The sequence below is a fragment of the Sphaeramia orbicularis genome, chromosome 12, assembly GCF_902148855.1.
Source record: "Sphaeramia orbicularis chromosome 12, fSphaOr1.1, whole genome shotgun sequence".
Taxonomy (NCBI): Eukaryota; Metazoa; Chordata; class Actinopteri; order Kurtiformes; family Apogonidae; genus Sphaeramia; species Sphaeramia orbicularis.
In genome coordinates, this window is record NC_043968.1 from 46,909,351 (window position 1) to 46,937,321 (window position 27,971).

The window sequence follows — 27,971 nt, forward strand, 5'->3', positions numbered from 1 at the left end:
CCATGAGCCTTTGCAGTCTGAGCAGGTTTCGTCTTATTTCAAAATCGTCTGACTCCGTTTAAGGTACATGTTGGTGTCACATAAAAACATCTTTGTGTGTGAAAAAGAAACAAAATGACGTTTGAATTGTAGATTTGGATCAACAGATGATCCGCACCAGGCGGAGCCGGGCTGGACTGGTACTGACACCGGTACCCGCCCAGAACCACACGGACCATTACCAGAAGCGGCTCTGATCGTACGTCTCCGAATTCTTTGATTTAGCGCCTTTTTCACACAGCCATGCGGAGGTGAGGCTGCGGACAACAGCATCCACGGACAGAAGCGTCCATTCTTCGGGGACTCTCCTCCTCGTCCACGCGCAGGGAGCGCGCCGCGCGGCTGTGCGAGAGGCGTGACGCGCCTGAACCGCATCTCCAGGATGGCAGGTAGGTCTGATCTCTGACAGAAAGATGAAGTAAATCCGCTTCTACTGAAGCTCGGCCTGTGTTTCCGCTGAACGGGCAGAGGTTTGTGCCCGGTGTGGTGCGTCGGGTGGCGGCTGCAGGTCTGCTCTGCATTGCCGCTGCCCGTGTCGGTTGTAGCGGCATGGAGGCTCCGGCTGCGGCTGGCAGAGGGGAGGAGGCTCCGGATGCGCCTGTGCTCTGGTAAAGACCTGGATTCATGTCCATGCAACCGGCACACCGGCTCGGCTTGGGCCGAACCTGGTATTTGGGTCAGTATGTGTGTAATGTAAACGTGGGCGGTGCTGATGCCAGTGTCCTGCCGCTGTGTGTGACACCTAGGCCCGCTAATGTGTCAGAGTTAGACCGATAATGGGGTCAGTGTAAGAGGTAAACGAACCGGGCCGAACCGGGCCCAGCTGAGAGGTGTGAGAGGCCTGCACCCGGACCAGGGCCGGATCTGGTCCGAACAGGTCCTAGGGCAGGGTAGGGTGTGAAGGGATGTAGGCTATGTGAAGAAAATAATTTGTTCACACTGACATGTCAAATGAATAATAGTAACAATCCGTGTCATCAGTTAAAGTCAAACTGCACAGTTAAAACCTGCAGGAGGGTTCTCTGCACAGCATGAGAATCAATGAAGGACTGCAAATTCTATTTACCTTTTTTATTTATTCAGATGATTATTTAGTTGTAAAATCCTAGCTGGTGTAAAATGGTGTCTAACTGGTGTTTTTAGATGTCACATTTGGTCTTGAAAGAAGTATTTGTATAATAAGTAAGAAAAGCTAGAAACCTGAGGTTTAGAATTTTATTTTATATTGTGTATTGTGTGTGCAGTTTGTTTTAGCAAACAGTTACTATTAAAGTGTGTGGAGCATTTAATGAACAATGAAATCATAATGCAAATACAGTTTGCATTCAGGTGTCTGAATAGTCAACCTTACCATTTACACCCATGGTGGATTAACCCATGTAGCTAGTTACACTCAACTGCGATAATATAATGGCAGAGGTAATGTGTGCTTCCTTTCTCTTATCCCTGTTATTTAAACCCAAGGCTTCTTTAGGTCTACTCTATGTTTTGCTGACAGAAAGGCCTCTTGACACACAGGTAATGTTAAGAACCCAAATCAGCCAAGTAGCCTACTTTTGGTGCCTAAACCAGTCACCAGTCACAAGTGTTTGCTCCTGGAGGATTCTGTTGGGTTTCTGTAAATTTGATTTGATTTGATTTTGATTTGATTTGATAAAGCACTTTGTGATTCTGTCTGTGAAAAGTGCTCTATAAATAAAATTTACTAACTTACTTAAACCTAACCCAAGTGCAACTGAAATCTGCAAATAATATAATGAAAATATAACTTCAAGTCTTATCCAGGGGCTTTGAGCCTCATGCTCCTGAGTTTAGTGCCAGTTCAGTAACTCAGTGCATCTTTAATCGGTTGTAGACTTACATGATTTGTAACATTATATTTACCATGTGAATACTTGGGTGTAACTGACATAGATGCTCTGAATGGATTGAAATGAAATCTAATCAGGCTTACATGAAATGCAGACCTGCAATGTCTGAGGTTTTTGTAATATATGAAGGTAATTTTACCATTGAAATCATTTTAGAGACTTAAGGAAGTTACACTGCATGTTCTACAAAGCTGCATAAATCACATCTGAATGCACCTCAGCTCTGTGTACTTGTAATAAACCACCCGTTGATATTTTGTGTCCTGATCGGTTGCCTGTAGGACCTCCTGACCCCCCCACATAGTGTACTGTACTGGGCTCAGACCGCCAGCCCTTTGAGGACAATGGACCCTATGACGCCGGCGGGGCCCGTCACCATGATGGAGCCCGGTACCATGATGGACCCCAGAACCTCCGCCTACAGGCGAACTCTCGCCGCGCTGCTGTTGGTGATGGGCACGCTGGTTTCCATGGTGACCTCAGGCTCACCTGTTGCAGGTAGTTTGTTAGTTCTATTCATGTGTTTCGGTCTGTGACTGCAGCAGAATGAAGTCTTGTTCCTTTATATACAGTCCTCCCACTGACTCTGAGTCACAGAGAACACCTACTCACAACGCACAGCGTCTTTACAGCTACTCATCACATGACCTGCTGATGTCACACTGAGGACGTTTGATCTGATGAATCCCGAGCTCTTTGATTAATCTAATATTCAGATTTTACTGGGTCAATGCCATGATCATATGCTTTTTATGTTGCCATCTCTGTTCAGGAGAAATTATGTTATCAGTCACTTGTGTAGAAGATGAGATGTAGTGAAGATTTAATGTAAAAATGTATTTTCCCATAGATTACAGACAACATGCACTTAAATGTAATTTGCAACCTATTCTATTAGACTACTCAAAGTGATTAATGTATTTTTAAAAACTTCTACATCATTACTGGATGAAACAGTGTAAATGAATGGGGCATTAAGACAACCCTAGTGTCCACTGTGGACTGACAGAGTCCATTTTTCTTTGATGAAAAAACATATGAATTCATAGTTCTATAGTAATTTTGTTCTCACTGTTTCTGGATTACATTTTGGTTATTTGTAATAAATCATCTTAAAGTAAAAATGGCAGAAAAGGTAGACTGCATTTCCTCTGTTTTCCACATCTTGAAATTGGTGAAAAATATAGACCATAAAAACAAATAAAAGAAAATGAATAATTAAATTAAAATAAAATTCAAAAATGATACTGTAATGGTAATAAGGAGACTGTAATAGTAATCTGATTACCACCCATTAAATAGTACCTGAATACAATGCTCATATCTATCTATCTATCTATCTATCTATCTATCTATCTATCTATCTATCTATCTATCTATCTATCTATCTATCTATCTATCTATCTATCTATCTATCTATCTATCTATCTATCTATCTATCTATCTGTGATCTGAGGGCGTCGTCTCCAGAATACCAATGAGTCGTCACCATCCAGCACGTGATGCTGCCGCAAAGCACAGCATCACCATAGCAACGCAGTCGGCACAAGATGAAAGGGTCTCAGTCAAGGCTGTGTGTGTTTTTGTGTCTATGTGTGTTGGAGATGACACAAAGACAAATAGCTTTTTTTTAAAAATGCAAAAAAGAAAAGGAATGGAAAGGAAAAAGGAGCTAGTCAGTTTTCATGCTGTTTGAATGAATGCATGGCCAAACTGATCACATTCATTATTCATTAATGAGAAATAATTACAACACAACTGATTTTAAATGTATGATTTTAATGGGCTTCAGATAGGACTGGATCATGATACAGTATCAAAACAGAGTAGCAAAAAAATTTAAATATTAATATTAAATATTTAATTTTGAACATTTTACTTGAATGGATGGATGGATGGATGGATGGATGGAGCAATCTATAACATGCTCCACACTCCATGCAAGTAGATTGTCCCCTCGGCAAGTAAATCTTAGAAGACTTTTTGCACACTGCCAGGTAAATATTTGTGCTAAATTAGTCATGCACTGCATGTTGGTGTCATTTACAAACATTGTAATTCTGTACTGTTGCTATATGAGTCACAGTTTCACACACAAGCACTAAAAGATGCTTAATGGGGCATTCAGTACACTTCCTAACTCTGACATCGCCATCATTTTGAAGACCAAAATACAGGTACATTTCAAAAAATTAGAATATCATGAAAAAGTTCAATATTTTTTGTCACTCATTTCAGAAAGTGAAACCCATATATTATACAGACTCGTTAGATATAGAGTGAAATATTTCAATCCTTTATTTCTTGAAATTTGATGATTATTGTTGCAAGTGCTATATAATTAGGTAATTAGCATTAGCGGGTGGCTTTGCTATAGGCTAGTTTAGCAATGAACTTAAAGAAAACTCAGAAGATCTCTAAGATTGACCAGCGCAAGGGAATGATTAAACTGATTCACAGAATTCAATGAAAACCAGGAGACATGAAATTCAAGTAAAATAGTGGTACCATGTATTGACAAGATAATAATATTTACAATACATATAGAGAAAATTAGGGTTTGATCAACCAATTATATTTTCGTGTTCTTTTGTTCAGAAAAACAACTGTTCATAAATTCTTAATTGGTGCACTTCAAAGAGTTTCAATTCAATGGATCTTTTTTCCATTCTTCCATATGCATTACAATTCACACAGGTTTACAGTCAGCTCCAACTCAATAAGAAAGTCAAAAGTCCAAAAATCCAGAAAAAATAGGCCATTCGTGGTCAGAGTCAAGAGTCCAAACTTAAATGAGGAAAAGGGAATTAGGCAGGGCAGTGTGTGTGTGTGTGTGTGTGTGTGTGTGCGTGTGTGTGTGTGTGTGTGTGTGTGTGTGTGTGTGTGTGTGTGTGTGTAGGGTGCAGGAGTGAGCAGAGGCTCCAGCCTACTCTGCTGGCAGACTAGTTCAGTTCAGCGAATCCAAGTTCTTCTCTTCTCTAGCTCGCATTCGGGTTTCCAACCATGAAAAAAAACCTGGCCAATTTGGGAGTTCAGTTTATTTCTCCTTCCTTTTCTCTCTCTCTCGCCCTCAATGGACATCAGCTCTCTCACTCGATATCCGCTGTCAATGCAACGGCTCATGCTACTGCCATATCTCTCTCTGACTTCCTCTACCTGTTGCCGCTACTCCTGTTTTATGCCTCACACCTGGTCTGACTGGCACCCCTAATCTCACGATACAATGACTCAGGTAGTACAGGCACACACAAAAAATTAAATAAACACAATGACAATTTTTCCAGTTCCTTTGCATATTTCATTCATTTTAGAAGTTATATAATAATAAATATTTTCCCAAATTGCATTTAGGAGACCTGGGTTACATTATGGCTTACAGATAATGAAAACCCAAAATTCAGTGTGTCAGAAAATTAGAATATTACCTAAGATCAATTTAAAAAATATATATTTTAAACAGAAATGTCAGATTTCTGAAAAGTATGTTCATTTCTATGTACTCAGTACTTGGTTGGGCCTCCTTTTGCATTAATTACTGCATCAGTGTGGCGTGGCATGGAGGTGATCAGCCTGTGGTACTGCTCAGGTGGAATGGAAGCCCAGGTTGGTTTGATACTGTCCTTCAGGTCACCTGCATTGGTGGATCTGGTGTCTCTCATCTTCCTCTTGACAATATTCCATAGATTCTCTATGGGGTTCAGGTCAGGTGAGTTTACTGGCCCATCAGTCACAGTAACACCATGGTCACTGGACCAGCTTTTGGTACCTTCGACAGTGTGGGCAGGTGCCAAGTCCTGCTGGAAAATGAAATCAGCATCTGCATAAAGCTTTTCAGGAAAAGGAAGCATGAAATACTCTAAAATGTCCTGGTAGATGGGTGCATTGACTGTGGACTTCAGAAAACACAGCGGACCAAAACCAGCAGATGCCATGGCAGCCCAAATCATCACTGACTGTGGAAAGTCCAAAGTCCTCTTTTCAGATGAAGTCAGTGTTGCCTGTCATTTGGAAATCAAGATCCCAGAGTCTGGAGGAAGAGTGGAGAGGCACAGAATCCATGTTGCTTGAGGTCCAGTGCGAAGTTTCCACAGTCAGTGCAGTAATTCATATAAAAGTAGAACCAACCAAGTATTGAGTACATAAAAATGAACAATATTCAAATTTTCTGACACACTGAATTTTGGGTTTTCATTATTTGTAAGTAAGTAAGTAAAGCTTTATTTATATAGCACTTTTTAAAACAACATGTTACAAAGTGCTTCACATAAAGGGGAGATAGATCAAATCAAATCAAATTTTAAGCCAATTTGTAAGCCAGAATAATTAAAAATTCAAGAAATAAAGGCTTGAAATATTTCACTCTATGTCTAATGAGTCTATATAATATATGGGTTTCACTTTCTGAAATGAGTGACAAAAAATAGTGAACTTTTTCATGATATCTCATTTTTTGAGATGTACCTGTATGTGGGCACAGAAGCCATTGATACTGTATTTAAATTCCCTTTGTAAATTAAGATATCTGTAAAGGAATGGCTATGAACTTTTTTAAACAGTAAAGTTTTTTTGGTTGGCATTGACAATGAACTTCAGGATTCAGGTATTACCCAGATAGCAGCATTATACTATGAAAAATATATGCATATGTATTGATCAGTGTATCACACTACTTTGTGTCTCTCATCCTCAGGTAAGCTGGACCTGAACCGGACAGCGGAGCCTCCATCACGTCCTTCATTATCCTCCTCCTCCTCTTCCTCCTCTTCCTCCTCTTCCTCTCTTAGACAACTAGCTGCCAGCCCCCCCTCAGACTCCAGTTACCATAGTAACACAGGTGGTACAGGCTCAGCAGAGGACTCGGACTCTGGGGCTCAGGGCATCCATCTCCTGCTCAGACCACCAGATTTGTTGTCCCCCAGCCTCCCCCCACCTCTCCCCCCACACAGCCAGCCCACCTTAACTCCTCCTCCTCCGTGGGAGCAGGGCCCCTCACTGGAGGAGGCCTGGGGTTCCGGAGACTACCTGGAGACTCTGTCCTTCATGGTGCCTGATGGCGAGGAGCTGGCCCTGGCTACACCTCTGCCGAGCCACCCCTACGATGATGACACCGGAGGGGAGTGGGTCTCCTATGACACTGCCTTTCCTGCCCGTCCCACTCTCCCCCTCTCTTCCCGCCTCCCCCTCTTCCCCTCCTCTTCCTCCACCCCCAGTATTGAACTGCACACTCGCCCTGCTCACCCAGACGTCTTCCCTACCTGGGAGGAGGACTACGACCTGGAGGACATGATGCCTCTGGAGCCAACAGAGCTGCTGCTGCCGGACATGAACAGTCTGGAGTACTACACCAACCTGATCGCCCGAGAGAGGGAGAAGGAGAGGGAGAGAGAGAGAGAGCGGACCCTTTCAAAATCCTCCATCTCTCCTACAACCACCCACACCCCCCCACACCATCCAACTGCCCCGTCCCCCAGCTCTAGCCCCCCAGTAGGACAGGAGCCTAAACGGCCATTTGAGGGTCCCACACCTCCACTTGCCCTTTCACCAACTCTAACAGGTGAGGTGAGGCCACCTGCTCCATCACTACACCCCACCATCAAGGCTCCATCCGCTCCCCCTGCTCCTCCTGCTCCGCCTTCTCCCCGGCCCAAAGACCATGTTCTTACTCCAGGGAGACAACCTCCACGCCCTCCCTCCAACACCACTGGGCGGGTGCCCCCCCCTCCCCCGCTGGGCCCGCCCACTCGTCCTGACAGGCCAGAGAAGATTCCAGTGGTCACAGAGAAGCCTATGAAGATTCCACCCACCAAGCCTTCCACCACCACCACCACCACTAAGGTTACCACGACCACCACAGCCATCACCACTACTACCCAGATCACAGCCATCAGTCTGACCAGAGCCCCACCTGTCACTACACCCAGGGTGACTCCGCCCTCCAGACAGTACCTGTGTAACATCACCAAGCCAGAGATGTACCTGGTTAGAGTAGGTAAGTGGCCTTAGGGTCATGTGATGTCACCAGGTGTGCATGAAACAAATGCTCATGTGTATTTGTGTTCTACAGTGAGCTCTAAAGGTTCATCAGCTGGCTTCAGTCAGGTGAGAGAGCTGCTGAAGAGGGAGTTCAACCGCTCAGTGGAGCTCCAGGTACAAACATGACCTTTAAACATACATCATACCTGTGCACTAATACCTTCATTCTTTCCACTTTGAGCTAGTTCCTGGCTGGTATAGTGTCTTCAGACTTGGTGAAACTTGCAAATGTTATAAGAACTGATTTGCTTTTAAACTGGAATGAAGTGAGCTCCTGCTGGGTGCAGCTGAATGAACAGCTGAACAGCCAGCCAACCATCACTGTTGGATGTTGTTACATTCCTATACAGCGCATGGAGGTTGAACTGCACTGATGTTTTGTGCCCATACTGAGGTGCTTTGAATTAGTCACACTAGGAGCTACACTAGCTCTGTTTTTTATATAGCTGGCACCAAGTTGTTTACAATTACTCTGTCCCCAATACCTGATGTAAGCGGTTTTTGGTTCTAGATAGTATTGGTGTTGGAGCCTGTTTTTCTGGGTAAAAGCTGGCTGTTGAAATGCAAAGAAATGGTTTGAGGGTTGGTGTCCACTCTGAACCAGCCGAGAACTGTCTCAGTGGAAAAGGGAGGGAACCCTGCACTACATGAAAAACCTAATGAAAGCTAATGTCTAGCTCTATACTTCACTGAATATATACTGATGTTGTTGATGTTCATTATTGATTCCCCTCTGCTCTCTTACCAGTTCCTGAGAACTCCATCCAGTTTTGCATTCCGAGTCGTATCAGGACCTTTGATTTACACCTCCATATCTGTCATCAACGCTCTCCGTCCACCAGTGCGCACCTCTGGCCCCGTTCCCACCGTGTCACCACTCTACACCATACCTGACCTCACTTACCAAATCCACTCTGTGCTACAGTTTGTTCCCACCCACATTGATGTCAGGCTGTGCAATTTCAGTGAACGGGTGGAAAAGGGTCTCCTGATGGCATATGCCGAAACTCGCCGGCGTTCACATGAGACTGGCAATGTCACTGTACAGGTGATTCTGATTAGTGTTTGTTCCTATGACATCATTACAGTTGATGCTGCCCCTGATTAACTGCCAATATTCAAAAATGTCAGCAAACACTGCTCTCACAAACTCTTTCCATTGGCTTCTAGTTGTTGAACATCACTGTGGGCGTAGCCAGGCTCAGGGAGCAGAAGGTTCCGGTTGACATCACCTTTGCGGTACGAGATGGCCGGGGCTATCTGCCCGGCTCAGAGGTCAGCGAACACCTGAGGAAGCTCAGCCTTGTGGAGTTCAGTTTTTACATCGGATTTCCTGTCCTGCAAATCGCAGAACGTATGATGACACACACATACACACACAAGCATGTCTTTCTATTTTTGTGACATTCATTCTCTAGCCTCTTACCTGAACGTTTATCAACTTGTAACCATAATTCTAAAACCAAGTCTGAACGATGCTCACGATGAAATAAAAAAACAACACATGCACAAACCACAGAATGCATACAAGAAGTGGTCTGAGAAGACACAAGAGGCCTACCTAACTGAGCTGGAGAAAATCCACCCCTTGAAGGGAAGTTTTGGCCACTTGTTTGGTGTTTTCAGACAGATAGAGGGTTTGAATGTTTGACAGCTGGAAGTATCAATCGCTGTTAAGATTCAGTCTGATTACGCTCTAGTGCTCTACTCTGTGGCTTGACAGTGAAGCTTAGACAGGACTTCTGCTTTCCACAGTGGCAAGAAATTACACCAGGTCATCTATTTGTGCTGAAAAAAAAACTTTCTTTTCACATCAAGGTAATTATCATTAACAAAAACTAACAAAATGATGAAAACTAGAATTGTAAAAACATTTTCGTTTACTGAAAAATAAATAAAAACTATAATTAAAAGAAAAAGATGAAAACTAACTGAAACTGTATTGTGTGTTTACAAAACTAACTAAAACGTATAAAAATTCTGGATAAAATTCCCTTCGTTTTCGTCTTTGTCAATGTCAAATTGATATAAAATCGATTTATTTCCCTCAAGCAATTTTAGCTGGTGGCACCATATGTTATTTAACAGTCCGTCACTTCTTGTCACTTGTCAATTAGTTGTCTTCTGGTCCCCACTCTACCTGGAAACATGGAGACTAAAGTTGGGAGACAACAGCAGAGACCTGTCTGCGATTTATTTGAATTCAACGGTGAAGAAGATAAAAGATATAAAGAAACTAAAACTAAGCATTTAGAAAATAACGAAAACTAATAAAAACTAGAAAACCTGCTCTAAGAACTAATTAAAACTCACTGAATTAGAGAAAAAAAAGTTGAAACTAAATAAAACTAAACTATAATGAAAAATCCAAAACTATTATAACCTTGTTTCACACCTTCCTTCTGCAAATAGGGAAGAACTACAGTAGAAAGGTGCATTTCTATTTTCAAATTCTGTAATTTTTTTACTGATTTTGGCTCCTGTAGCTTTAAATAACATTAAACCTCAATATAACCTCTTAATCTCAACGACAAGAAAAAACAAACAAACAGAAGTGCTGATAATCTGACTCATCAGCTGAGCAAGCTATCAGTCACACCTTTCAACCAAAGACTTCAAATTTCCCAAAAACTCTATCAGTGGATCAATAATTTACAAAACGACCCCAGTACATTTATTAGAGTGTTAAAATAAAGAAAACCTAAATATATTCGGGTCAAAAAGTATTGACTCAGCATTTTCAAGTGTTCTTAAGGCACTGACCAACCAGACCAGCCCTTTACAATGAAAGTTTGTGTTTTATAATTGGAGGCAAACTGTAAGGCTGTAAGGAATGTAAAATGCCTTTATACAACAAGACTCAGCATGCAATATTTATGACATGGACTTCATTTGGGGACCTAACTTTGTTCACAGAGTTTGAGCTGAACTCGTTGTACTATCTCAGTTTTCTATATTTAATAATATGCCAGTGTTCTTATCGTCTCGTTGTTCGTGTGCAGTTTGTGCCCAATGTACATTCAAGTGAGCATATATCAAATGTGTTTGTGTCCACAGCCTTCCACTACCCTGAGCTTAACACATCTCACCACCTGCGTTCCACTTGGGTCCGTACAGGTGAGAACACATATGCACTTATTTTGGTAACATGTTTCTGTAACATATTTTAATGTACAAAAAAAATAGAAAAAGGGAGAATATGGTTAAAATTTGGATTCGCTAAAATGATCATAAGACACTTAGTGTCAGACATAATAATAAGGTTGTTATAGATTAGCACAGTGCAACCTGTGGCAGATTTCCTGTAAAGGTTTATAATGTGTATTCTGTAATGTGTCCTCCATGTCTGTCTTTTAGTCCTGCTGGGTGTTCAGGAGCAGATGGTGGCTGAGAGAAGTTTTAAAGCTCGACTAGAGAGACGCCTCGCTCTGCTGTTGGAGGAGGGGTTGAGTGGAGTCAGGAGGCGCTATACTAGAGCTACAGCTGTGGGCAACAACAGTCTGCAGGTAAACACATTTACATGCTGTGAGTGTTGAGACCCTGGCTCACCAGACAGTATATGTGCAAAAACATTAACCCATCAGAGAGGGTTACTGGTTTGTGACTGCTTTGTTTTCTATTTCTGTTCAAACTTTGCAGAATCCATGTTAGATATTAATGAATACTATATGTTGTGAGGGTGACAGAAACATCACCTGCTGTTTTCCAGGTGGTGCGTGTGGCGAGGCTGTCGGGGGCAGAGCGCCCCCTGGAGGTGTTGTATTTCGTGGAAGGCCCAGGGGGTGAGCGGATCCCTGCTGAAGTGACTGCAGCCACTCTGAACCGACTAGACCTTCAGAGAGCTGCCATTGTCCTTGGACATCGTGTCCAGAGACCACTCGCTCAGCGTAAGATCACGTTATATTTTTTTGTCCACCTGAGATCTCTGTCCTTTACCTGTCTCTCACCTGTCTCTCACTTGTCTCCTACCTGTCCAGCTGTGGAGACACTGTCAGTGCCACCCTCAGAGACTCAGAGCAGCAGTATTTGGCTGATTGTTGGTGTGGTAGTCCCTGTCCTTCTGGCTGTCTTCATCATCATCATCCTTTACTGGAAGTTGTGTGGCTCAGACAAGTTGGAGTTCCAGCCAGATGCCATAAACACCATCCAGCAGCGGCAAAAGGTCAGTGGTCAATGGAAGTGTTACATTTTATCTTTTGTAAGTCCCACTCTGACAGCTCTGTGTGTTCCCTCAGCTTCAGGCTCCTAGTGTTAAAGGCTTCGACTTCGCCAAACTCCATCTGGGTCAGCACAGCAAAGATGACATCATGGTGATCCAGGAGCCTGGTCCACTGCCGGCCCCTGTCAAAGAGGCCACGCCTTCTGATGGTGGAGACCTCAACACTCCCAAATCTAAAGGATCGTCCACTAAAGCAGCCAGGTCCAGCCGCCGCAGGGGCAGGTCAGACACATAAAATATTCTACAGACATGTGAAAACCATCACAGATCTAAGTCTCCGATTCAAACCTCAGATTAGACTGACTGAAGACAAAATATGTTTCATAAACACTCTTTCTTAATTGATAATATTCAAGATTGAAGACGTTTATTGTCATATACACAGCAGAAACACAGTGGTTAAGCTGAGTTTTCTTACTTTGCAAGTTTCCTTCACACAACTGAAATAACAATGAAACTAGATTAAAGTAAAGGAATAAAATTAACTCTAAGCTGAGAAAATAAATATAACAAAGTCAGCACTATGGGCAATAGAGTAGAGTGCAGTCAACAATATAAAATTGTATTAGTTTTGCAAAAAATACTGTCATTCCACAGACAAGTGTAGAAATACATTAACAAACAATGGCAAGAAGCAGAATCTTTCATGGTTTTCAGAAAGCCAGATTTTTAAAACATCCTCACATTCTTAAATTAGGGACACTGGCTCCTCCAAAATCTTGCAAATAAATAAATTGCATTTATTTTGATTATCTGTCTGTTATTTTTGTTGTTGTTTTGTTGTTAGACTCAGTCCATCAGATGGTGATTCATTAGGAAGTGACCAGTCCAGTGGCAGAGAGTCAGCAGAGGAGAGTACCCGGCCTGTGGCCACGCCCAGTGAGGGGAAACAGCACAGGAAGACGCCTAAAAATGGTAAGGTATAGTGAGTCATCATCAGCATAAGAATTCTGAGAATAACTGTTTCACACAATAGAGATCAGATTTAGTGACAGTTTATGTCACTGCTAACTCTCTTTTGGTGTTAAAAAACTACAGTTGGATTTTCTAAGGAGGCATTGTTTAAAGTTAGTGTTGGAAGGGTTTACAGGTGGCCTTCGTTTTCCAGGAGTTCGTAGGAGTTTCCATTTTACAAATTTTAGCCAAGCCTCGCTACTCTTGATTTTCTGAGAAAATCAAAATCAGTTGTAACCTTAAGCTAAAGCGACTAACAAAATACACACTACACTAAATGTTCATTTGTAGCCTCTTGTTCTTTTCAGTATATTCACAGGCACATTTTCAGGTCATTAATGGGCAAAAAAAACGCAGAGGCAGATAATGTTTGAAGCTGTTAAACAGGCTTTTAGAAACTCTTACTCTGACATTAGTGTCATAAAGGTTCATGTCAATCTTCACAATAAAAAAATTACATGAAATACATGAAATCTGATTGTTAATTTCAGAATTCCTGTTGTTTTTCATGGTTGAGGAGTATTGATAATGCCTCTAGTTCCCTCAGTATTACTGATCCAAGTCACTGATCCACATGTGTTGTTTGTATATCACCTGTTCTATCACCAGGTCTGTTTGTAAAACCTGCTAAAACTTTGTGCTGCTCTTGGCAGATTGTGTTGGTCATTGTTGAAATGAAATGGTTACATCTGTGTTCATAAATGTTTGCATTTTCACTACATCATCCGCAGAACGGGCCACTTTAGTCTGCACTTGTTTTCATTGTTATTATTGTTATCATTATTGTTATCATCCTTTTGCTCTACTTAGTAAATTTGACCCCACCTCATTGTCTCCGAAGATATTTTCTCATGTTGTTAAAAAAGTCAGTCATGAATATTTATGATTTGTCCTTAAATATGCATGCTTTATTGTATATGTGATGTGCAGTTCAACTGAACTTATCAAATTAACCGTTCACTCATATATTTCTTGTAACCGAACATCATGTAGATGTATTTAACAGTACAACCATAATAACACGGATAACACAGCATGAATGTGTATAAAAATGTAATGTGTTTCTGTCTTCACTTTTCAGAGTTAGAGTCACACTCATTAATAAATGTAATCAATATATACAAAAATAGTAAAGCTGAAGAATGTCATTAAGCACAGCCATTCTCTGCTTCTACAAACTTTTAACCCTTTCATGCATGAATTATGAGAACCTTAGTCAAGATTTTTTTACCTGATTGTTTTTAGTCCTCTTTAGGCATGAAAAAAAAACCCAATGCGATTAAAATTTTTTTAATGAACATATTTTTCGTAGAGTTAGAAAAACCATGAAACAAAGAAGCATGTGTATCAGAAAATGATGTACTGTGTGACAGTTATAAAATAAGACATTTTCAATGCAGCTAATCTTATGTGAGTAGTTGTTACTCACTTTATGGAGATAATATGCAAAAAAAAAAAAAACTTTAAGAAAACTGTTTTTCTTATAGTCTAATTGCAATTAGCTAATGATTTACACTAAAACATGCTATTGCAGATCAGGTTTATCAAAAACAGCAAAATTACAGTAATGGTATGAATGTCAGTGTATGGGATGGTGCATAAGCGTCCACTGTGTTGGCTGAAATGGAACCAAAACAGCAAAACCTGTGAATATACAAGAGAACAGCTGGAGAATAACTGTCCACTGTAGTGACCACTATGCATGAAAGGGTTAATATATATATTTTAAATTCTCTTTTTATTGAAAGAATTTAGATTTTTACAAACATTGAAAAATCAGACAGATACACAAACTATATATATCCAGAGAGTGAGTGTGAAAAAAAAAACATTTACAGCAGCTCATTATTGTCTTGGAATACAGGATTTCAAAGTAAAAAATCAATGTATATATGAAAAAAAATAAAAACACAAAACATATTTCCTTCAGAGGATTTTGGGTTCATATTCATGCAGTCATCTCAGCAAAATCAGATCTTAAAGGCTTCACATATCTCACCCATCCCTCCCAGTGTTGCACAAAAAAATCCATCTTCAAATTTACAGTGAAGGTTATTCGTTCCATCCTTTAAATTACCATGATTATGTCTGTCCAATTATTTATTGTCGGTTCTTCTTGTGTCATCCATCGTTTAGTTATAGCTTTTTTTCCTGCAGCTAGTAATATATAGAATAAGTATAATAAGTATAATAAGTAGTTTATGTTTTTGACCTCTGGAGAAATGTATCCCAAATATATGGTTTTGAAACTAAAGGGTAAATAAGTATTGAGAATGATTTCTATGGTTTTATGTATTTCTTTCCAATAATGGTTAATTTTTGGACATTCCCAGAATATGTGGAAATGATGTGCGGTGTGGCAGCTGCAATTCCTCCAGCATTGTGAATTCCCAATATAGTGTGACTTATGACTAGGGGTAACAAAGAAACGAGTTACGTTTTTCCAACAGAATTCTTTCCATAAGTGAGACTTTGTACTTTTCCATTGAAATTGTCAGATGTTTTGCCACTCTTCATCCGTTATTGTTAGGCCTCCCTCTTTCTCCCATTTATCTTTTATGTATCTTGTTGAATGATTGTTAAAGTTATGGAGACTTTGGTATAGTTGTGATATGATGTTTCTTTTCATATCTGATTTGTATGCTTTTATGAATAGCTGGATGAAAGGTTTGCTGTCTACTCTGATACTCTCCTTTTTGATGTGTTGGTTGTGATAGTTCCTTAATTGAAGATACCTATAGAAATCTTCCTTTTCCAAAGAGAACTTTTCTTTTAATATTTGAAAACTCATCATTTCATTTTTCTGTATGATGCCATTTGTTATAGAAAAAATAATACTCTACTCATTCGTCCTCAAAATAAGAAATGGTCAATTCATACAATCAGTGTCTTTTCAGTGTAATTTTAATTGGAGCTCCAAGGTACGATTGTACAGAGGCTGTCTGCATGAGTGTACAAGAAATTACAGTCGTCATTGTCTCTTATATGAAAACTAATTTAAAAAATCATGTCATCTCTGTGTCACAATGATATCTCCTGTGCTAGAATGGAATGTCTGGAAGAGATAACTTCTGTGAGAAACTTCTGTGAGAAAGCTGTGTCCTAGAACAAACACAGAATGCAAAACAGTCATTTGTCGAACAGGAATAAAACCCAGTCTCATATAATACAAAGTTCAACCAAACTTATATGTAATATAGAGTATATGTAAACCTGTCATTACATACTCAATGATGTTCTACCTTTTTTAATCCACAATTTAAATCTGGAGTCTAATTTATTTGATAGAAAGTCAGAGTCGTATGCGCACCAACTGAGAATTTTAATATCTTTTTCTAATTTATATTCTTTTATTGCCCCTATCCACATCTTTAGGACAGATTTTATCCATTAATTTTCTGTTTTGTCTATTTAGTCCTTCTATGTCCATGTAGTGCTATGTAGTCCCAAGTTTTTATCAGGTAATAATGCCTGGGTGGGAATGTCAGGTAGTATTTTACATTCCATCGTGCTTCATAGGATGCATTACACCAACACGATAATGCTCTAACCTTTGCTGAAACATAATAAACCTTTAATATTGTTGTCTCCCTTTTTTTTTCTAATGCAGGAAGGAGCAAGATGGGTACGTTCATATTTTAAATACTCTTTTCATGTCTGCTGTGGTGTGATAGAACTCTGTATCTGAGTTACAGTCTGCTCCTCATCTGCCCCCTCCTCTTCCAGCTGCTCCATCGGGCAGTGGTCCAGATGAGCTGCTCTCCTCCTCCTCCATCTTCGATCATGTCGACCGTCTGTCACGTGGCTCCTCTGATGGGACTCGTCGTCAGGCCAACAAGGTGCAACTAATTGCCATGCAGCCACGGCCAAGCCCACCGCTACAGCACCCCCCGACCCAGCTGAGTCCAACCCTCACAGAAAAAGTCAACACAGAGGTGAGACCATCACACTGACATCACAGACATGCTTTCCCCGTAGACTCTGTAGAAGAAGTATAGGTAGCAGCACTGATGTCACACATTTGTTGGTGGACTTTTTGTATAAAGTACTAGAAAGTCACACTTGAGTAGAAGTACAGGTAAAGCCAATCAAGAACTTACTTTGGTAGAAGTTCAAGTCACCAAATGAAATGCTATTCAAGTTGAAGTCTTGAAGTATCTAGTATTTACTGAACTTAACCCTTGTATGGTGTTTGGGTCGTGGGACCCATTTTCATTTTTTGTTGAAAGAAAAATGATGAGTAATTATTTTTTTATGCGTTTTTTCCTCTCATATCTTGATTATGTTACATTTTATTAAAAAACAAACTAAAAATAAGTGGCACTTTAATTCCTAAATGTGATCTAGCAAAGGCAAAAGGCAAATATTACACATATATGCTTTTTATATTGCTTGTAATTGGAATGAAGTAAACATCTGTTGAGTATTTTAACATAAAATTGTTTGATTATGTTGAAATAAAAACCCACAAATGCAGCGGGTCCACCATACCCACGAACACTGGCTGAATCATAAAAATCTGAACACTACACAAGGGTTAAGTATATCAAGTAATCTACAATTAAATGTACTCAAGTAATGAAAACAAAAGTACAAATAAATGTTAATAACAACCAAAGGCACTCAGAATTTGGAATATTACACTGCTGTTCACATCAACAGATCACTGACAGATTGAGTGTGGACCGTTGTTTGCACTTGTTCATTACGCGATCAGGCCCAATGACAAATCAGCTTCCGGACTTTGTTGCAGTCACTGGTAATCTCAGTGGTGAAAACACCAGATTTCCTTTAACTTGTTTTTTGTAATGATACTTTGCATTAAAAATGTATCAGAGTAGAAGTATGCAGTTGAGTCAGGAAATGTAGTGAAGCAAACATGAAAGTAAACAGAATAAAAAATACTCAATAAAGTTCAAATTCTCCCAAAACAGACTTGAGTACAGTAGAGAACTATTGTTATTTTGTTACTATACACCACTGGTTTTACCTATCACCATCTTGCTTGTTTGGGACTAGAAATAAACTAATTTGGATGAGTATGGAGTATGGAGCTGATGAGTATGATGCAAAGGGTGAACCTCATCATGTTTAAACTGCCACTAACACTGCCTGACCACACTGCTAACTAGGATATGTGATGTTAAAAGACACAAAGTTCAGCTACTTGTGAATTGTTTTAACACCTACAAGTGTTTGGTTTCAGTAGTCAATTTAATGTAATGTGTAAATACATTAACTAGCAGTCTAACTGACAGACCATTCAATGCATACTTATTGAACCATAACATTGGCTAATGTAGCTAGATTGTGTAGGCACACTGGGTTTGTTATAAAGTCACTATATTTTTCTTGTACATTCTCAGGAAATTCAGTAAGTGAGAAAATCAGCTGTGTCAATCAAAGCTCTCACAGCAGACCTCAAAGCCTCCTGTTAGCCCTAAAAATCATTGTTTTATATGGTGGAAGAATTTACAACCAGTACACTTTTTTACATTAGATCAAGGTTCACCAACCCTGGTCCTCAAGAGGCACTATCCTGCATGTTTTAGATGTTTCCCTCTTCTATCACACCTGTCGGTTGTTATCAGGCTTCTTTAGAGCTTGATGATAGGCTTATCATTTGAATCAGGTGTGCTGGAAGAGGGATACATTTAAAACATGCAGGATAGTAGCTCTCGAGGACCAGGGTTGGTGACCCCTGCATTAGATGGTCAAAATAAAGCAAATTAGACTAGAATGACTACTGGAAAAATTATTGACCTAGCGTTTCTAGAGAGATGATGCCATTTTCTGATTCAGTCAGTTGGAGCCAGTATTTGCGTAGATTAGCATCTAGCAGCCATCAGTAGTCACCTGTTTTGTATTTGTGTAGGTGGCGCTAAGACACAAGTCAGAGATTGAACATCACAGAAACAAGTTGCGGCAGCGCGCCAAGAGGCGTGGCCAGTGTGAGTTCCCATCCATGGATGACATAATGGATGCATTTGGAGATGGACCGGTACAAAGTGAGGCAGCGCAGCGCCTCTACAGCTCCGCCCACGACCACATGGACTGTATCCTGCAGACTGACGCCCCATCACCTCCAACCCCCACTGACTCCAGGAGAAGGTGAGACTTCCCTTGAGTTGTATGATATATTGATCCAGGATGGTTTGTTTAATGACCAGACAGATGACAGCATTTAACAAAAAAATATATCAGCTCATCTGCTAATATTTGCAGGCCCCCAAGGTCTCCAAGCTCACTTGTGATTTTGCTCAGCATTGGTGCAGCTGCATCTGGTCCCATAGCTCTTAAACAGCTGCGCCAGTCACTGCAGCATGTGACGCCAATTGCTCAACTAATAGAAAGACACAGAAATGTTTTTGAGTGTGAAATTTAAGTAGCATGTTGGAATGTTAAATATTATTCAATTATTATTATAATAAAATTGCATAAATGGCAGTGGAGTGTCAGGTTACAAAAGAATTTGCACCCTACAAGAGTTTCCACCAAGAGTTTGTGTTTGTCCCTCCAGAGGGAGGCGGTCTCCTCGAGGGCGGCGGGCTCAGCCAGGTCCTGGAAGTCTCCCCGATACTGACAGAGACAGGCTGCTTACTGACCAGAGCGCCACCTACAGAAAATACCCAGGACTCAACAATGTGGCCTATATGGTGAAACAAACAATGAATTCATGAAAGCTATTGATATGTATCATAGAGTATTGATTGTTATCTCTTAATTGTATTTATAGCAGAAACCATTGGTGTAATTTTTAGACAAGTCCACACTGTATATCTATAAAAAGGTGTGTCAGTCCCCATTTCACTTGAAATGTACTGTAATTTCTTTGGAATAGCTGGACAGTGTTGCAAAACTTAATACAAGGATGTACTGAACCAAAGGTCAAGTCATTGTGACCTCACAAAATATATTTTTGAGAGAAAATCATATTCAGTTTGTTGCAATCTACAAACGCACCACACGTGGTGTTTAGTTTAAAAATAAATGTTATTAATTTTAAACAGAGGAACTAATATGGATCCTTGTGGAACACCCTCAGTCATTAATCACTTATTAACATTATTCTATCTTTTTGGCTCTCACAGTCAGACCCTGATCTTCCCCCAGACCACGGCAGCCCCTCCCCTACTGATGAGGTGTTTGACCCTGCCCCGCCCCCACCCCCGTACATGCCTCCCCAACCCTCCATTGAGGAAGCACGGCAGCAGATGCACTCCCTCCTGGATGATGCCTTTGCCCTGGTGTCGCCGTCCTCACAGGGCAGCGCCGGGGTGAGCGGGGTAAGCCCTGCCCTGCCCAGCCCCTCCCCTCAAGCCCGCCCTTCTGGCAGGCAGTGGGGCTCTTACCCAGCAGCCCCCTCTCACAGCCCTTTCTCTGCAGTGAGTGCATCGTCCTGCAGCAGAGGCAAATTTCCTTGTGCCATGACCCCATGTTCAGTTTTCATGTTCTTCCTTTTGTCTTTTTGTGCAGAGATATGCTGAACTGGGAATGTCTCCTACATCCGTTCAGGGTCTGCTGCAGAGGTTAGTTTCAGCACATTTGAAAGCAGTCTCCAGTCTTTAGGCTTGATTTAACACACAGTTTATCTTCTGTGTATTTCATCCAGGCAAGGACTGAGCTCAGGAGGGTATGCCTCTACTGGAGATCAGTTGCAAGAGGCAGTTTATTCCAACAGGGGGCAGTATGATGACCCACCCTCCTCCTCCAGGCCTCGACCTGTAGGGGGCAGCACAGGTACATTTATTTATTCATTCATTATATTTCTCTTTTATTTAGTCAGGATGTGGTAAAAGATCTCGTCTTCCAGAGAGTCTTGATTAAAATGGCACCAACTAGTAAAAGACAAATAAAGAACAGGTAAAGACACTAAAAAAGAGGAAAATAGTCCAAATCAGTGATATACAGAACTCACACCCCCTATTTTAAACATCTTTCTTAATTTTTAATTGTGTCTTTTTGAACAGTTTCTAAAAAACAATTTTTTTTTATTTTAAGGAGGAAGTGTACTATGTACTATGATTTGTTACAACATGAGTCGTCACAAACCGACTAAAGAGTTGTCACATGCATCAGATTATGGTGTTTTTGGAGAATCACAGTATTTATAACATCAGCTGTTTTATTTGTTGTTTATGGGTAAACAGTTTAAAAACTGAATGAAACATTTTCATATCTGTTTCCCTTCACATATTTTGATGTACATTCTGAAAAGGGGATGGAGGCAGCAAAATGAATAAATAAATTTTAAAAATGTAGGGTTGATGTGTTTAATGGTGATGGAAACATTTTTTTCTGATTGATTCTGAAGAAGGAGCAATTTGTATATGTGGATTAATCAGGATACCAAAATATTCCTTCCACATTCATGAAAAAACCATCAACAATTTGCACCTAATCCTCTACTATCTCTACTCTTTAACTTAACGTAGCCTGTAACACCACTTTCTGACACCAGCCCAGCTTATTTGCCCCAAATCGTTTTCACATTTGCATCCATTTTTCTCTTTTACAACATTTCAAAAGTTTGCTGCAAAGTCACTTCACAGTTTCACTGAAATATGGCTAAATAATCCTTATCCTGTTCTTGCGTCCAACACTATGTGAAAACCATCACTATTGTTTTCACGTTTCCTGAATGTATTGTATTTGTTGGCCTTCAGGTGCACAGTTACACCACTTGACCCAGGTGGGTCTCTCCAGCCAGATCGGGGCTTATCCTGGTGTGGGCCGTAGTATGTCAGGTCCCACTGGCTCTAGCTGGAACCAGCAACACTCAGACCAGGACCTATCCAGACCAGGAGCCAGTAGAGAGAGTGTGAGTCTGCAAGAGGTTAAACAAAGTCTGCAACACAAAAACTCATTGTTTCATCCATATTATAAGGCTTAGATGGAGCACTCAAGCTGTTTAGCATCCACCTTGGCCAAAATAATGTCAAATCCATGTGGAGAGCAACTATACTTTTGTCCTGATTAACTTGCAGTTGGTCCCCAGTTGACCCCTCTAGCAAGATTTTTGGATGTTTTGTTATCTGGTCTAACTTCTCCAAATTCTGTAGACATATATGGTGATTATAATTATCCAAAATGAAGTGAATTCACACAGCTTACAAAAGATGTAATGTTTTCTTATATGATTACACCAAAATGACACCTAACTTGAATGGACTGGTCATCAGAAGTGGGTGAAGTTAAAAGTTTACTCTGGTTTGTGCGTTTGATTAATATTTCTTTCATATTGTTCAGATATTTAGGGTATAAACTCACAAATAATTGTTAAATGCTTAAAAAAAATTATATAATTATATGTATATATATATATATATATATATTTTTTTTTTTTTAAATTATTTATTATTATACAGAGATACATGACACGTGTGTGTGTGCGTGTGTGTATGTGACTAGGTTTATGCACTAACAGTGTTTTTTGTAGGATTAGGTTCACAGTGACATTTATTCTGATGTTTTCTTTTGTTCTTTTCTGGTCTTGATCTGACCCTGTCTTCCTTTTTCCTTGCAGGTCCTATCATTTCCAGAGTTCTCCTCATCTTCTGTTTTCCAGATGCCCAGCTCGTCATTGCGGGACTCGTCAGCTCCGCCTCTACTCCTGACCTCACCAACGCCAGAGTACCCACCAGAGGACGCCTCCCCCTCCGCCCACACCTCAGCCTCTTTAATAAAGGCGATCAGGGAGGAACTACGACGTCTGGCCCAGAAACAGGCTGCAGTAACCAGCTACCCTTAGACTGGTCTGGGCCAGTTTGGATCAGGACTGAACTGGTTTTAGCAATTTACCACTATGAACTTCTAAGGACTGGGTTGAAACCACAAACCTGAAAACTGATCCACACTCTGGACCATCTTGAGTTAATAAAAGTCTGTGCCACTGAGACCAAATTAACTCTGGACCACAATCTATGTCTGAAAAAACCCAACAGTGTTCCCTGACCTCCGGTATTTTACAGGGTCCCATTCGTCAGTCCATTGGTTGTCCTTCAGCTCAGTGTCTCATTGGACAGTAGTTTGACTCGTCACATTTCCACTGAAGTGCTTCCTGGAGTGGATCGTCCCACCTGACTGTCTGGAGTGGATTGTCCTGTTGATTTCCTGAAGTGCATCATACCTCTGGACATTCTGGACTGGATGTTCTGTCTCGTTCTTTTGGAGCAGATTATCCCTCCTGAACCTTTGGAGTGGATCCTTCTTTTAGACCTTCTGAGAGGAACCCTTTGATCCTCTGGATGGGGCGGTCCCTCTGACGTTCAGGATAGGATGGTCCCTCCTTACCTTTGGACTTGGTGGTCACTCCTGATCTTCCGTGGTGCTAACCGTCAGCCTCATACAGTCCTCTCATTGCCACGCATTGCCTTCCACACTCCCATCAGTCACGGGGATCGGGTCTCCGTTCATAAACCATATCACTGAGGTCTTTGCACTGTCGACAGCTGGAGGTGGGATACAGTTCCTGCGGCATGGCGACACAAAACAAGAAAAAATATTTATAAATAGATATAAAATGATATAAAATAATATATGTAAAGAAATAGAATCCCAATGAGCACAATATTAATGTAAGAGTTATTAACGGAGTATTGAGATGTAACTTATTTTTTATTGCTTGTATATGAAAGTATACGTTAAATCCTTTATTTTGATCAAAAAAGACCAAACTACTGTTCTATGGTTGTACTCCTCTTGTGTTTGAGCTCGCTGTAGATTTTGAGCCAGCATTTGTTTCTCTGTGGAGATGTTGCTTAGTGTAGCTGCTCGCTTGTGTGCTCACGTATTGGTGGCAATGACAAAAAAAAATTACCGCTAATGCATCGCTTTGATATAGAGTTTTTTGCTCCACATGGAGCAGATTCATCGCAAATTAGTTGCATCCATCAGTTTGTGGGCAGAACGCAATGGATAGGTCTATCAGGTTGAAGATTGGGTCAAGGGTTTGTTTGTGTAGGTGGGGAGAGTTGGAATCACAGTCTGATGCCAAACATAATCACAACAGTGCCCCCCTGAGGCTGTAATGTCAATCGCAGACTTAAAATAACTTAACTGCTTGAGGATAAGTGTAAATGGAACTGACAAGGACAGAGACTCACATCATATAATAATAATTATTATTATTATAATTATAATAATAAAAAAGCAACAAGCATGTCACATCGTTAGCCAATGCTGAGATACATTTTTTCCATTTCTAATTCAAACTGTTTATTCTATGTCATACTGCAAAGGGACAAATACAGATAGTTTGTGAAGTTTTTAGCAGTTGTTATAGTTTACTAAAACTAAGCTAGCTGTGAAATAAGTATTTTGTTAACTAAAATAAAAATGAACATTTTTTTTCATTTTCTTTAACTAAAGAATTTCCTCATAATACTTGAAAAATTCAAACACCAAAACTAAAAGTGGATTAGATTGTCAAATTACAAATTAAACTACTTGTAAAACTAAAAACAAACTGAAAACATTAAAACCTAATGGACATTTTCAACTATAAGTGTGTTTTTTTTTTTTCAAGTATTTCATTTTGTTCAACCAAAAGGTAAAAACCTAAAGATTTTAAATACAATTAATGTAATTACAATTACAACATTAAACGCAGACAAAGGTCTTAACATATTACAGTTGACAGATTTAATTCAATGCTGCCATTCATTTTTTGATGATCCTCTTAAAGATCAACTAGTTATTTTAATAAATTAATAAATTGGTATTAATAGGAGTCAATATGCCAGTGAGGCCATAGAAATAAAAATATGGCCCCATTTATGAATAATCTGTTAGGTAACCTGCAAAACATGGCAGCTCTGTTTCTTTTCTGTGAAAAGGAAACATAACTCAAATATTTCACATTCTAGAGCTCCTGTCCTGGTCATGTTATGCTTCCATTTTGTAAACCTTCTTGTGTTGGCTGAATGACTGCTTCCTTCTCTTGCTGTTCGGTTGGTTTTTCTGTGCTCTTTTGATGAAGCTGGTTATTCATAAGTTTGAGAGGGTTTGTTCGTCTCTGCTCTTCTTCAGCATGTTCAACTAAGTTTGAACGTTAGCTACTCGTGATGTTCCTGTTAATGTCCAGCATGCTGCTAAAAGATGTTAAAAACAAACTTTAAACAAGTGAAAAGTCGTTCCACATCAGGTAAAGAGTGAGCAAAGAGTGAATAATGTCACAGTGCCATTAAACCATCAATCCATCGAAACACAGTAGAAAAAAAAATACACCATGGAACATCATGTTTTTTTGTTTTGTTTTTTCAAAAGATATTTTTAATCTAAATAAAGATGGTCACAGTTAACAGTGTATAAAAGAAAGTGGATATGATGTTGAATAGAAATAACAATATAGAAAAAAATATTTTATTTGTGATTGTTCTGAATGGACTTAAAGATCAGCCCGACAACAGTGCCAACACATCTTTCACGGACCAGAAACCAAGTGCAGAACTCTTCACTGGCTAGAGACTTTCTGATTGGACCTAGCACCTGTCAGTCAAACTGTCAGACCTGGCCACACCCACAGATCACACGGTGCTAATTCATGAACTCTAGGTGTGTCTGAACTTGACAAAAATCACATGCAGTTCAAACAAAATACCACAATCTGCAGGTGTTGTGATGGAAAAGAGAAGTTCATCTTCTCTCATCAAACTCTGGATTCAAACTGTTCCTCTGCAGTTTCCACAAACTTCTCTTGAATGTTTCCTTCAGTGTTTTCTAGGATTTCAGAGTTTCTGTGTTTTCTAGATCTGTGATCCTCAGTAAGAATCCAGCAGATGACCAGCCGCACTGTGGACGTTTAATCAGGACAAAACAACTGACTCAGCCTGAGTTCTCACAAGCTACTAACACATTTAAAGCTCCCTGAATTCCTAAGAGGTGATTTATTCCTCTCTGAGTATCTTTTGCACACAGGAGATTATGTTGTTTGCACAAGACATTTACATGCACAGAATGTATAGTCTCAATAGTTTGCGGGCATATGTCAACAAAAATGTGAAGTGCAAAAATTATTAAGTTGTGCAAACAATGCACTGACTGATTCAAACAATATATAAATTCATGCAAACAAGATCAAATAACTAGTTAAAACCACTCTGCTGTGATTGGTTGTTTCACTGCATGGCTGTGATTGGGTTATTCTCTGTTAACAAGTATGTTACGTTTTAGATTAGATCTTCCTTTAATACACTTCATCTTGTTGAAGCAGTACAAAAATGCACACATTTACATGTATTTACTTTCTTCAGGTTGTAATATGTCCGTCATCCATTGGTAGAACTCCTAATGGGCATAATTATTAGATCAATACAAGCTAAATGACTGCTATGCAAAAGCTGGTTTGACCAACCAACAGACCAAACCACCACCTGATCCAAATCACTGAAAGAAAAAGACAAACTCACACATTTTAAACCTGATATCATGAAATGTTGGTATATTTTGTGTGAAAAATGAACCTAAACCTTTGCCATTGTTAAGTTTCTTAATTTTGTCTCAGTCAACAGAAGTGTTAAGTATTACTTCTATATACACTGAGTCTATGACAAGGCTTAGTTTCCGCTGAAACATACACCCCATGTGAGTATTTAGCCAAATGCTGGTAACCAGAAAAGTATTGGTGATAAGTATAACAACCAGACCCAGGAGAGATTCCCTACAACCAGCCTCATCTAGCATTTATACAATCAATAGCTATATTTTCACACACAACATTGATCCAACAATGTGTGTGAACCAGATAGTAATTTGTGCAAACAATATGCTTATGATTGTGTGCATGGTATAATAAATATACGTAAGGATTCAGGGACAATGTAAATGTCTTTGGCAGCTCCACTGTCACTACCTGATCCTACATGTGTGAAAAGGCTACTTCCTGTTACAAGTGTTTCTAAGTAGTTTATGGCACTTTGGGATTTAAAGAAATGGGAATATGAATGTATTTGTTGTTATGAAATACAAGATGTTTATTTATCAAATACTTTTTAAGCTTGAGTAGTTTTTTCAGCTAAATGAGCAAAGAATAAGTAGCTAACAGTAGCTAAAATTTGTTAGTGAGATATCTACAGCTTGGCAATTCATTCAATTTCAATATCACCAAAAAAGGTTTTATTTAAAAAAAAAAAAAAAAAAAACCTGAAAGATTTGTCATTTTTGTGAAATATGTTCAACTGGAACCTCAGTTTTGAGTCGTCTATTTCATTAACACCTTAGACACCCTGACCACAAGAAAACATACATTTATTTAAACCAAAGATAACATTTTAATTAAATCAAGGCATTTTATTTCCAAATATTGGTAACAGGAAGTGGTATTTTCACATGAGTATAGAACAAAATGGGTTCTGGGATGGGTAGTCAGTGATTTGAAAGACATAATGCTAAAGTGTAACAGTAGTGGCCCAATTTTGTTGATGGTTAAAACTGTTTGGCCCGTGAGATTTCAGATTTTTATGCTCGTATTATTTCAGTCAGTAGTTTTGTCATGGATGAACGTCCGTACGGTGGCAGCTCTGAGTCGATCCACATTCCTGTTGCTCTCTTTGTACTCTGTCCCAGTGTGCAGCGTTACTGAGTTACGTCCAGTATTATATCCAGGTGTGATCACATCTGCCCAGGTGTCATAAAGGTAACTCAGTACAGCTGCATTCTGGAAACAGAACTTGAAGAGAAAATTGTTTAATTGTCAGACCTGAACCTGGTTTTACTGCCAGCAGGACTCCTCATCTGACCTGAAGGCGTCACATGACAGGACCTGTTCTACCCAAACTCTGTGTGAGCTGCATCCTGTGGTGTTTCAAGTCTGAAAGATTGTGTTTAACAAACATTAAAGAGATGTGTTCAATTCA

At 39.9% G+C, this 27,971-nt stretch overlaps 1 protein-coding gene across 1 annotated transcript; it reads left to right on the forward strand.

The window, feature by feature from the left end:
* The first annotated feature begins 368 nt into the window (after positions 1-368).
* On the forward strand, positions 369-27,971 carry LOC115430382 (UPF0606 protein KIAA1549). Its single transcript, XM_030150371.1, has 21 exons — positions 369-428; positions 2,192-2,408; positions 6,601-7,899; positions 7,975-8,057; positions 8,692-8,991; positions 9,114-9,297; positions 11,001-11,060; positions 11,301-11,449; positions 11,653-11,830; positions 11,921-12,105; positions 12,179-12,384; positions 12,950-13,077; positions 16,727-16,741; positions 16,843-17,051; positions 18,992-19,227; positions 19,637-19,772; positions 20,208-20,501; positions 20,593-20,645; positions 20,729-20,856; positions 21,783-21,937; positions 22,643-27,971. The coding sequence occupies exons 2-21, from the start codon at positions 2,255-2,257 to the stop codon at positions 22,865-22,867; spliced, it is 4,377 nt and encodes a 1,458-aa protein (XP_030006231.1). The 5' UTR covers positions 369-428; positions 2,192-2,254; the 3' UTR covers positions 22,868-27,971.

What these genes read in the sequence shown, in the direction of transcription:
- LOC115430382 (XM_030150371.1), top strand. Translation starts at nt 2,255, where the DNA reads ATGGACCCTATGACGCCGGCGGGGCCCGTCACCATGATGGAGCCCGGT. An exon ending in GATGTACCTGGTTAGAGTAG is followed by an intron (nt 7,900 to 7,974) that starts GTAAGTGGCCTT and finishes TGTGTTCTACAG; the next exon opens with TGAGCTCTAAAGGTTCATCA. An exon ending in TCAACAATGTGGCCTATATG is followed by an intron (nt 19,773 to 20,207) that starts GTGAAACAAACA and finishes TGGCTCTCACAG; the next exon opens with TCAGACCCTGATCTTCCCCC.